Source organism: Corvus cornix, chromosome 5, assembly GCF_000738735.6.
Source record: "Corvus cornix cornix isolate S_Up_H32 chromosome 5, ASM73873v5, whole genome shotgun sequence".
NCBI classification, from domain to species: Eukaryota; Metazoa; Chordata; class Aves; order Passeriformes; family Corvidae; genus Corvus; species Corvus cornix.
Genome location: NC_046335.1, coordinates 36,753,365 through 36,766,318, shown reverse-complemented (window position 1 = coordinate 36,766,318; position 12,954 = coordinate 36,753,365). Strand labels below are relative to the sequence as shown.

At 38.8% G+C, this 12,954-nt stretch overlaps 1 protein-coding gene across 2 annotated transcripts in view; it reads left to right on the top strand.

Moving 5' to 3' along the window:
* STARD9 (StAR related lipid transfer domain containing 9) overlaps positions 1-12,954 on the top strand; it is a 101,517-nt gene that overhangs the window by 66,565 nt on the left and 21,998 nt on the right. The window contains exons 21-23 of one of the 2 annotated variants that reach the window (XM_039552106.1): positions 885-932; positions 7,934-8,121; positions 12,372-12,852. In XM_039552106.1, coding sequence (XP_039408040.1) covers positions 885-932; positions 7,934-8,121; positions 12,372-12,852 — 717 coding nt within the window. Of the gene's footprint in view, positions 1-884; positions 933-7,930; positions 8,122-12,371; positions 12,853-12,954 lie in introns of both variants that reach the window. The other variant, XM_039552105.1, reaches the window with a different exon arrangement.

Genomic DNA, 12,954 nt, shown 5'->3' with positions numbered 1-12,954 from the left:
TTTCCCCCTTTTTAACCTGACAAAACTGCAGAACATTTCTGATTGATTTTCTTTTTCCAGACCATGTTCAGATAGAGGATTTGTTTGTGTTGATCAATTTTTTAATCACTTGGACAGGATATTACAAGTATATTACATTGCTTAAAGTTTCCCTCATGCTTACCTAGAGGGTTTCAGATGGTTACTTCAGTAAAGATGAAAAATGTTATGGTATTGCATTTGCTTGGGTTTTTATCAGTGTCCATCTTTTATAGGAATGAGCTGTAAACTATGTCTAAGAATAGTTGGTTTTCACCTTACATAACCCAGTGGTCCTTTTATCCTTTTGAATAGTTATTTGGCATAGGTGAACTGAATTGATCCACTCAGCCTTCCTTTGCAGTAACCTGTGAGCCTGTATTTCTGTAGAGACAAGTAGTTTTGCTCATGGAGGGGGTTATGGTTGAGACATGTAGCCTAAGATCTATATTATAAGAATAAAATTATGTATGTGGTCTCTTGTGAAGAAAAGTCAATGTCAGGTGCTAACAGGTGTGTGTGAGGTACTTTGCAAGCCATAATACAGGAGTAAATGGACTACAGGGAGTGTTTATTGATCACCAGTGTTTACTGATCACCAGTAAAAAGTCCACCCTAATGCAGGGTCTCATCTCTGTCAGAAGGAGATGTTTAGAGGGAAATATAAGAACAGGGAAAGCTCTGTGTGTGTGTCTTGTTCTCTGTCCCCCTCTCACTTGAAAGTTCTTGGTGTTCTCCCAGCTGCTAGAAATCTGCATCTTCCTCTACTGAAAATTACAATAAAATCTCTGTGTACAATAGGCTTCAGTGAAATTTTCTTGCCTTTTTTCCCAAATATTTATGATTTCCTATTTTTATTTTTGCAGTCAAAAATGTAGAAACTGTGAAGAAAACAAATGTTCTCTTCAACTAAGGTAAGAATATTAATGTGTCTACATCATGCTGAAATTTTTGACACCTTTACCTTGCCTTTCTCCTGTGCTACACTGATTTCCTCTAGAAGAGATGGAAGCTAGACTGCAAGCTTTAATTCAGACTATTTTATCATATTGGAACAAGAATCTGCAGCTGAGTTACAGGCAAGGCTCTGCAAGCATCTTCATACAAGATCTTGTGCAGAGGATTTGCCTCTTTGTTGCATGTGTAGCCTGCATTTAAAAGCTATAACTAGAGTGAGGCTTACTCTGAAGTTGCTGCCAATTTCCAGCATATAAGAACCCTAAATGTATTAGATTTTATGCCAATAGTAGGTACTGGGAATGCTCACTAGTACTTTGAAAATTGCTTGGATAAATTGGGTTCTCTTCTGGTGAGAATAAAATTGCTTTAGGGAAAAGTAAAAAAAAAAATTAATTCCTAGCATAAAACATGGTTCATTCATGCAAAGACACACAGCAGCTGCAAACAGAAATAATTCAGAAATTGTTGAGTTTCCATGGGTTTAAGTACCTTTTTCATCAGGAACTGATGGTACTTTACTTTCTTCTGGATGTTTTTATTTCAGATCATATCAATATATATATATTACAGTGACGATTATTAATGATATGAGTCTTATCTCCCATGCTGTCCGTATGATGACATTTTCTCATCTGCCTTTCATGGGTTGAATTACCAGTTGAACCTTTAATTGTACATTAAAATATTTTGAGAAATGAGAGGAAAAACAATTTTCTACCATTGCACACAAATACTAAAATTTAGGCATTCCTTCGAAAAAGGATTGTGAGTCATTATACCCTTACTTGTTTGCTTGTTCATACACCCTACTCATAAGAGCCCCTGCACTTCAAATTTCTGATGTTTGCTGTCAGCCAGCAAACACACAGAAGACTTGTGAATGGCATCAGTCATCATGTTATAGCATCACCACAAATAAGTAGATAATAAAGGTCTTTCTCCTGCCATTGCCTCAATATCATACTGCATATAAATAAAAACTCTGATTTTATTGTCTTGCTGGTTTGAAAAAAAATCCACAGGGTTTTTTTTCAATTAGAGTTCAATCAGAGTTCAGTTTTTTTCCATTAGAGTTCAGTGGTATAGCAGTACACTGAATTAATTTTAGCTGCTTGGAACATGTTTAAACTCCCTTTCCTTGAAAATACCAACATTGTTAAACTGGGGGGGAAAACTCTGAGACAGCATAATACAATGTATTTATTATTCTAATGTGGTATAGTTAACTTGTCCAACTAATATCTGTAAAATACTCTGAGTTCTCACTAACAGCTTCCATTTGAGAATTTCAAAGCGCTCTGCCAAAAACAAAAAGATTAAAGAAAACTTTTGCTTCTCTTAAAAGATCCCTCAAATATTCTGTTTCACAGAGAAATGCACTGTGGCAGTTACAGCAGCTCTACCATTTACAGCAGAACCAGGTATAGTGGGTAGCAGGGTAACTAAATAATTCTATATATAACTGACATTGTGAAGGGAGAACCTGTGTCAGCTGAACTGGAATTTAAAGAGGAAGCATTTACCTTTATTGGAGAGTGTGGTTGTGTCTTGTCCCTGTGACTCTTTGGCAAAAAGAGGCCTGTTTTAGAGATGTATTTAAAGGAGTACCTTAAATAAGTCATTGCCTCACTGTTACTTTGGGGGTTTGGCAAAGAAAAAGAGGTTTTTCACAGAAAGGCTAAAAAAAACCACACATGAAAAAGTACGGGTGTGCTTTTTCTGTAAGCAAACCAGCTAATCAGAAATCAAAATGATGTTTCACTTGATGCTGACTTCTGTGAAGGGGATTACTATGTGTGTATGTTTCCAAAGATCCCTTATTTCTAAAGGTTTTTTACTCTGCTGGCCATTTTGACTGATTTCTGGCTCCCACCTCCTGCCCACCACTCCCCAGCTTTTGCTTTGAATTCTGTGAGTGGCATTCCTTCGGGAGGCTGAAGGAGGTGATAATACAAGGTCTTTGTATCTCCTTCGTTGCTCTTCCCTCTGCTTTAGGGAAGAGAAGGGAGAGGCTTGGGCCCTATGCTGGGCAGAAGCAGATGTACGATGCTGTGCAGCTGCGTGGTGCCTGCTGCTGCTCTGAGCCCCTGCGGGAAGGGCCCTGGATTGGACACGGGAAGAGGGGGAGGATAGAGCTGGAGAAGGTGGGGGGAGTTGTGTAGATGGGTATTAGTGGATAGGCTTGTAACTCCAGCTTGTGACTGCTCTCAGTTTGGGGTTTGCAAGGGTGCAAAATGCCCTGCCAGCATCTTTTCTTCTGCTTTATTTTTAACTCTTTTTCCCTTAGGAAAAATAATTTGTAGAAGACAAATGGGACTTGAACTCTAGGCAGTCAGAAAGATGGGGATGCCAACTTGACTGATGTTTTCTTTGAGAAAACTGGCAAATTTCAGCTTTTACCAAAAGTGATTGTTTTCACTGGAGTTTCTCTATTTGAGCCTTAAGATTTTGTTGCAGCAGGTATTCAGCCTCACCACAGAGCTATTGCTGCCATAGTTACTGGAAGCTGCATTATGCTGTAGCAGCCGCCAGCCTCTGCATCAGCAGTAGAAGTGTTTGGGGAAGAGGGGAGGAGAATTGCACAATAGGATCCCAGAGAGCTGACAACAAAACCGGCTGGAAAAAAATGTGGATTTACAGATGGTTCATTTAGCATGCATCGTGCAAACTTTGGAGAGAAAAATGAGATGGAAAAGCAATCTGGCAGAATCGGTATAATCTGAACGTTTTCTCAGTAATTTGTGATTATCTTTAGTTTAAGGTTGGTGTCTTTTTGTTGTCATTTTATTTGCAGCTTTTAAAGGTTTACTTGGTGGAGGGGGTAACTGTTGACACTTCTTGCTGCATATGGTACACCCAGAAATCTGCATGCTTTTATGAAATTCTCTGCAGAATTGCCTTTTTTTATATGCTGTATGCTAGAGTATGCTGGTCCTGTGAAACCAAGACTTCATGTATGTCTTGATACCTACAGAAATGAAGCTGTTTCTCTTATGTTTGTCTTGAGGTTATTTTATTTCCTGAGTGTAGATTGCTTATGTAGAAAAGCAGGGATATGAGCAACAGCATTCTGTGCTTGATTGCTGTATCTCAGAGTATTCCAGTGTTTCAAGTCTAAATTTAACAGTACGTCTGATTTAAGATATTTTGGATGAAAAAATTAGTGATTTCACCTACTTAGTACAAAATGAGGCTAAATTCTTTTGTTAACTGGATTGATACTTGGTTTTAGTAAGTCATTCAAACATACATTACACAAACTGTTTGTTCTTTGAACTGCTTATTAGGTGATTTAGCTGTGAAGTGTGTGCGAATCTGTTATTTTCTTTCTGGGCCATTGCCATGACATTTTTTAGTTTAGTTCATCATGTTATTTCCACAAACCAGCAAAAGTGTGCTGACATGACCTAGCATGTTCGAAGGTAGAAAGGGAGCATTCTGACTTCATGTTCTTGGTTTCAGCAGTTTCTGGGAGAGATATCCATACCCCAAACTAGCCAGTCATTCTGCTCTCACAGTCAGTATCTCACAGCCAGAGGGAAAACATCCTCTTGCATTTGTGTATTATGTAAGTGGCTCTGCATGAATTTTCATTATCTTTTTTTCCACTTCAGAAAACTGTCTGTAAGAAGCAGCTTCATAAAAAGGTGTTTTATGTTCAGTCTCTATATTCAGACCTGGCTTTACTGCCCTGCCTGGTTTTTGTTTTGTACTACTAAAAATAGAAGATGAAGCAGAGACACTGAAATAACAGCAGAACTGCAATTTTTATATATACCTGGAGCAACAGCATTTTATTACAGAGACTTTGACCTTACAGAGGGGGAATTGTACCAACTAGCTACATCACCTGAACAAAAGCAGAAAGAATACTGCAGTGATTGCTGTGCTGTGTTAGTTTTTCTAAGGCTTAAAGTGAAGTATGGCTGTGCCTCTGTAGTCTGCCTTTCTGGGGTATAGTCATAGTATGGAGCTGTGATTAATACCATCCATTTGGCCTGCCTCATGTTCTGCTCTGTGTGCAAACACACACAGCTGTTGGAAAGGATCTCACAGTTTCATGTTAGTTCAGCAAAAGCCCATTACCAAACACGTGAGGGAATATGCTAGTGCTGCCGAGAACAAACAGCACACTGCCATGTGCATTGTTTGTATTGTTTATTCTCTGATCTTTATAATGTGGGGGTGGGGTGTGGTTTCAGCAAGGCTGGAAAGTATGGGAAAAGCTTGTGACCCTCTCACAACTGTAAACAGATGTTACCTAACCACCCCTGTGAGCATTGTTAGGTCTTTGGATTGAAACGCAACACTGAGTTGTTTCGTTTACTTAAATGTTCTGGGTTTCAGTTTGTAAGCAGTTTGAACTCTGATAAGTCAATTTTATGGAAAGATTGGCTGAGAGCTAAAAGTCATGGTTGGGAAGAATGAGAGACGTTTTATCAGAGGAATTTTATCTAGTTTTAGTAAACAGTTGCAGAACAAGAATTCTTTCTCTACTGTTTTAGTATCATGCTTCTTTTCAGCCTGCTGAAAATTATTTACTCAGTTTCCTCAGTCTCATGCAGAATGATGCTAATAATGATAAAATAATAGAAAGCAGCTCTTCTGATACTTGACTTTCTAATGTTTGATAATGCTAATGGATCCTCGTCACTTCTCTTGGATGAATCTACTTTGCTTGTTTCACACATCTCAGACTAAGCAACTTGCCCAAGGTCATGTGAGACCAGTGACAAATTTAGACTCATATTTTTCAACTTTCATACCGCCGTAGGAGTCAGAGCTTCCATATGTCTGCTAGTAGAACAGGTTAAAGACTACCTCATCACCAGACTCTGCAAAGAAGCTGTTAGGTTCAGTGCATAGGCATCCAGAGGCAGTCCTCATCCTGAAGACCTTGCAGGCCAAGTGTGCGAAAGCACAGAGGTCATGTAACTGCTCCAAAATCAGAAGTGTTTTGTTGCAGATCAGTACTTTAACCTCCAGATTGTATGGCTGCTCCATTACATTTCCCTTAGCAAATAGGGAAGACAACCCCAAAGCTGCATTTAGGGAATGCCTCCCTCAGAGTTACCATTGAAACCATGGGAGCTTTTCATAAACGAATACTTTAGATTTAATACTATGTTTGGAAAGTGTTTCTTCTTTAGTTAACCAGTCTTGCTTTAACCTCTGAGATTGTCCCCCTGTGGTTGGTGGTGTTACAAATACCTGAACAGCTGGAGATTTGTAATTGCCATATGAGCATTTCAGTGCTGCAGTGAAGTGTCAATTCAATCCTACTTCAGCTGAATGAGAAATGAGGCATCCCACTTCTATTTCCTGGGATCAATTGACGTTTATCTAAGAGGAAAAAAATTACAAATCACAGGGTACTGGCATCTTTGTAGTCAAGCCAAGGACAAATAGATCTTGGACCTGCACATTCTTATAATTTGTGTGGGTCACAAATAGACACAAACCATTTAGCAGATGGCAGCGGCAAAGTTTGTACTCTGTTTGCACCATGCCGGACAACTGAACAGAAGATGTTCTCCTTCAGTTACTCTCAGCATTACATTTACATAAACATTAAAACAAAACAGAATTCTGTTTTTCTCGTTTGAGCAAGATTCATAGTAATATTGTGAATTATTGAAAACCCTAAAGCTTTTATGTACTGAGGCTTTCCTACTACTTCTTAAGAAAGTTCCATGTAAAGGTACTCCAGGAGATTTGTAGGCTTTGGCTGCTTAATTGTTTCATCTGTTCTGTCTGCTAAATTATCACACAAAATCAAGTTTTTGCTGTAGAAATGGTTGCTTTGAACACATGCTTACAGTTCTAAATCAAGATGTTAAATTATTTCTGTATAGCAAAGGTCAAATACTCTTTTCATACAGATGACATTGTATTGGTAGTGATTTTACAAACTACCTGATATTTCCAAAGATTTCCTTTGAAATTATATTTTTGGAGGTTTTTTGACCTTCAGGGACTCTTTAGAGTTTTGGTGTCCTTGACTGCTTTAGAAGTATAATAAATATATCATTTGCTTTCTTAGTAAAATACACTTTAAATATTTTTTCAAGACTCAAAGGTTTTATTTTCTGAGGTTATATATAATAATGCAGAGTTTAGCAAGCAAAGATCATATATCACCCTTAGATATAATCTAACTTTAATGTTAAGAATTTTTGGCGATAGCGTGTGGAGAAGTAAAATATATATTTCTTTCAGAGGGCTAATGTATTTTGAATATTATAATGCATTATGTTAAGAATAGATACTTTTTTGATTGTTACTCTGCGCGTGCAAAATATTGGCACACAGTCAGGAGCCAAACATTTTGCAGGAGATTGTGAAGCAGTTTTTCACAGGTTAGTCACTTTTCTGATCACAATTTGCTCCAAATATAGAAGCAGTACCCTGATATAGTTCTTGCATCCAACAGAGATTTGGGTGATCAAGGTCTTTCCTTGGCACTGCCAGAGACTGTCAGTGTAATCCTGACAATGCCTGTAAATGTTTCTAGGCTGGAATTTTTTGGTCTGAAAAAAAAAGAATGTTGGTCACTTCTGTAAAGAGTTTTGAGGTACTTAGATGACAAATACCTTATGTGGTGGTTATAAAATTTTATAACTTAAAAACAACCCCCTCCCCAATTTCATTTGTGGAAGACTACAGCAAAATGAAAATTGGAAATATTTTTAAAATTCTTTTTGCTATTATCTTTCTGGCAGTGGAATTACCTGCTTCACTACTAGAGCTTTCACATTTCCTGGCATTTATGACACTTACAGGGTTGCAGCCTGCTGTGATGTGCATAAACACAGTTTAAAAGTTTTTGTCATAATGTGCTCTTGTTGAGCAAAACAACATCTTGCATGTTGTCTTTCTTTAGTAAGATGACTTATTTTATTACAAATAATATTTTTTTCTGGCTTAAATTCACTGTCAACATTTCTAACAGCAGAGAAATAGATGCTGTGCATGAAGAGTACAAGCAGAAACTGAGGGACCAGGAAGCTTTCCACAGAAAACAAATTCAACGACAGCAGCTCTATGTTGAGGATTTAAAGCAGCAGATTCTGAGAGGACAGATCAAAGCAGAACGGGAACTAGAAAATGACCAAGCACTCATCAACCAGCAAATCCAAGAAAGTGGGTACCTGCCTCTTCCCCTCCTTCAATTCCCTTCCATTACTGCTTACTTTCATCCTCTCAACATTTTTTGTCCTAGTGACGCTTTGTTTTATGAGTGGAACTTTTATTACGGCTAATTACTGGATTTCTCCTACAGTTGCCTTTCCCTTGAGAACAGTTACTAAGCTTTGATTAACAGAACTGAAAGGCTTCCTTTGCAGTGCTCCAGCAGCATGGTTTAATTAGCACTGCAGGTCACCGCTGGGAGGGACAGCGCCAGCTACTCCCCTGTGGCACTGAGAGCCTCTCCTCTCCCAGGCTGATCCCAATCCTGCCTCCCTACAGCCTTGCTCTGCTCATATCTGTAGTTATAACGTATACCAAGTCCACTCTTGTGTTTTAAGTTTTTTTTGTGATATACTTGTGCTTCATCCAATGAGTTGTTCTTGGAGCTTGAAGTTGAGGTGACCATGGTAGTTCCTACTAAAAGCTTTCAGGGGAAGTTGCTCTAACAACAGGATGGAATAGGAGCCAAGCAGCACTTCTGAGACAGTGACAGGTCAGTTGAGATACTCTCTCATTGATGATGTCACCTGTAACAGTATAGATAATTTTCATGTGGTTTTGATTAATTTCACTCATTAGGAAAAATAGGGTTGTGACATAAGACTGTGGCTTAAACTGAACACACCATGTTTTGCAAGGTATTTTTTAGTGTCCGTGGCTCCTGGCCTCTGGAGCTGCTACTTTGCATGCCAGCAGACATTCTCAGTAAGATGCCTTGGAGGGGTTGGGCTGCCCCTTAATGAGTTTATAGAGTGATTTGGGAACATTTTAAACCTTGAGGTGCTTTTGAAATGGGGTGGTTATAGTCTTCTCTAGTTTATCTTCTAGTGAATGATTTGATCTAGGTTTCTTGATAAGCAAAAGACACCTATACAAAGGTGTCATTCCCACCTGGCAAAATCTGCTGTTTGATCCTGGAAGAAGAAAACTTCCGTGAAGTTTTGGCAATGTCTCAGAGCAAAACTTACGCAGTCAGATATCTTTTAATTATGCCAGCCACAATGAAGAGATTAAAAGGAAATTTTTTTGATGGGATATAGCAGAAGAATATGTAGATAGTACAGGGAACCAGGAGTTTCCCCAAAACATCTTTATTTTGTGACTCTGTAGACTTGTTCGGTGCTTCCCTCTAGTTCTGCTGTTTTCACTGGGTTCATGCAAAGCTTAGCTGTGGATACAAAAATGCTGCTAGCAAGGATTTTCTTGCTTTTTTCTAAGTCTGTGACAGACTTTTCTCTCTCACAGAGATAGTAGCAGAGTTCTGTAAACAATGAAATGCCTGCAACCTTGAGAAGCCATGTTTATACTACAGTAGAAAAATATTTTGACAATGGATGTTTTAGGATTTTAGCCAATCACCCCCAAGGGGTAGCTGATCCTTGTCCAATTAAAAGAATTTGTAAAATAATTAAATAAATCAATCTTGCTGCACAATTCCTGCCTGCTGGATTATCTTTCCTCCTCCATATGGCTGCAGGACACGGTAATATACCCTAGGGCATTTTAATACTTAGCCAGGAAGGTAGTTTTTGCCAGCCAAATACAATTCTTTACTTGGCAACCCACCAAAGTTTTTCACCTTTTTTGTGCCCTCAGTGGCTCAGCTCCTGACAGAGACAAGTTTGTGAGCAGAGATTAATTAGCATCTTAAGCTTGCAGCTCTCTTGCAGTGAAACTCTGATCTGCCAAATATTCTGCTGGCTAAAAACATGCAAAAGAGAAAATGTCTTTAAATAAAGTTGGAAAAAAAGCTTTGTGCGTGAAAACTAAAAATGTTATTAAGGAAAATTAACTAACATAATGTCAAAAATGCTTCCCTTTCATCCATAGAGTAACCATAGAGCTAGAATTCCTACTTCTGTGCATGTGCTCTGTGCAGAGCTGCCAACATAAGCAGGACAGGAGACTCATTGTGGTGGGGATCACTAATGAAGTATATTTAACAAGATCAGTAGTCATCAAGTAAGTGATGCCTACAGTGTCTCTGCACTAATGATTTCTTGCGTTAGGGAAACTTCCAGAGCCCCAAATTCCTCTCTTGAAGCTTAGCTGTGCAAGTAGCCCTCATTCATCACATGAAACTTAAATACCTCTTAATTCCTACATCCCTGAATAAGCAATGAAACATTGCTTATTTAGTAAAGGACTGTACATGGAAAGTAAGCCCAGCCAAAACAAAATGCTGCTACTAAGACAGCAGTGCTTTGGAAAACTTTGGTTCTTTGAGAAATGCTCCACCTGTGAAGGAAGCTGGCCTGAGATTTTTACATTGCTTGTTCAACAATGGATTTTTTTTGTTTGTTTGCTTTGAGAGCTGAATATGTATATTTTTATAGCAGCATAAAAATCTGCTTCATTAAGAGAACATGTTCGAGGCATCAGATACAACCTGGTCATAGTGATCTCAATAATCCCTTCTTTTGTTACATTTCATCATAGCCAGATTGAAGCTGGTGTGCTCTGAAAAACTTCTAACCACATCCATCCCCTGCATGAAATAAAAGTAGTCTTGCATCCAGGGTTAAAAATAAATCTGCCTAATTCTGTTCTCTACTGCATCCTCACTGACTGCAAAGATCAGGTTCTGAATATTTAGAGAAGTGTAAGCAGAGGTAACATATTTTGTTATCAAGTTAGGTTAATCACTTGGTTTGTAAGCAAATTTGGCATTTATGAACTATAGGGGTCATTACCAAAAGCAGAGAAACTAATTCTTTTTGTGGAGTGGAGTGGTAATTCTGTGAAAAATATGCATTGACTGGTGATATGATCTTGTGCTTTTGAATTGTTTGTCATAATGGCTAAAGGTTGTGTTGGCTTCACCTGCATTCATCCCATGGCAGTATTTGTTTTATTTCATGCACGTTTAACTAGATGATCTTTAAGGTCCCTCCCAACCCATTTAATGATTCTGTAATTTTATGATTACGTGCTAAAGTATGTGTGTTCCCATCAGGCTGTTTTGGCAAGTGCTTGTTGGGGCAACCATAGTTGCAAAAGATAGCAAATTTGTGGTTGTTGCTCTGCCTCAGGTAGGTGCCACACGGGGATTGTTTTGCTTGGGAAGTTTTCATCTGATGCATTTATAGAGGCTATCAGAAGTCTCTGGCAGATACCTATACGATGACATCCTTGTAGCTGGGTCTGTAACTCACTTGGAAGGCTGCATTCCCATCCACAGGACTGGTGGGTGTCAGCTGCCCATCCACAGTGGGGCATAGGGAGGTCCAGCCTCCAGGCTTACTGAACTTGCCACCAACACTGAGCACAAAAATTGCCATTTCCTGTGCTAAACAAAGTCCATTAGTAGGACTCTGGCCTCCCTTATTTTCCATTTCCAGCATGCCGAGGTAAGTGAGAAAAAATACTTCATAGGTGGGGTTTTTTTTGGCTTAGCCAAGTTAAAGGTGAAAGGATAGGAGCAAAAGGCACAAAGAAATGTTTGGTTTGCAATGGTTGTAAAACACTCAAATGCAGTAATGAGAAATCAGTAACATTTCAAGATTGCACTAGTGCTTGTTTTTTCATTAAAATGTAGGAATCTATTAGCCAAAGGCTCACTAGTGTGTGTGAAATTCCATTTGCTGCATTAACACAGAAGCAAATGCTGAGCTCTGTTTAGCTCTGTGCAACTTCGTCCTCTTATTAACTTCATCCCTTGTTAACTCTGCTCCCAGTGCACATACATTCATTCCCATACAAAGTTTTAACATATGACTTCAAAATAATTAAAGCAGAAGTAGTAGCATATTTCACAGAAAAAAATTAATGAAGTCATACTTCTCTATTGTGAATATATACCCTGTAGAGAATTGAACTCAGGTCTTTTCATGCTTCCACTGTATTTTAACAAAATGGAGGTGATATTTGAGTGTAATCTTTGAGAAATTGATGTCTGTTCTACTTTTTTCTTACAAACAAGGTCTTATGTACCACTCTCCTTAGCTGTATTGGCCAAGCCCCTGCTTTTATCCTGCAGTTGCTAACTGAGTCCTTAAGCCAATGAAGAGGCTTTTAGTTATCAATGAAGTAGAGAAATGATATATTTTTCTTTAAATGGTTAGTCAAGTCTCTACTCTTCATGCATAGAAATTCTGTTCTCAAATGACCTCTAAACGCTGATTAAATTAAGAAACAAGATAGTAACAAATAATGGTTTTCCTATGATATTTACATTTTTTCAATCATGGTTTTGTTTACAGACCAGCAGTGGCTTATAAATGAGAACAAACGTCTGGCTGCTCTTCAGCAACAGCAAAGGGAGTTTGCAGCGCAGACAGAGCCTCCACTGTGTGCAGAGGCTGAGGTGCAGAGTACCACTGGGCTGGAAACCTGCCTTTCTCTGCTACAGCAGAACAAGAAGAGACTGGTGCAGCTGGAGCTCTTGCAAAGGTACTCCTTAAAAAAGGCTGAAAGAAACATAAGACGGAAAAAGGTCAAGTTCCAGCTGGAAAGGATAGTCAAGAAGCAGAAGCTATTGGAAGCCAAGCAAAACCTAGAGCAGCTGGAAGCTAACTGCTGGCTCAGTGAAGAGTGTCTGAAACAATCCCAAGTCCTAAATGACAATATTGCTGTGCAGTCCTCTTTGGATCACCACTTGCAAAAGAGACAGAAATCATCAGGTTTGAGTTCCTTGCAGCAAAGGCATTTGTTCTGTAACCCGTACCTGCCCCAGGTACCCAGGTAAGTTAACATCTATCAAATCCTCTGCACTTTCGAAAGTAATGTAAATTCAAGGTATTTTCAGTGGCCACCTATAATCCTGAATGCCTTTCAATGTATTGA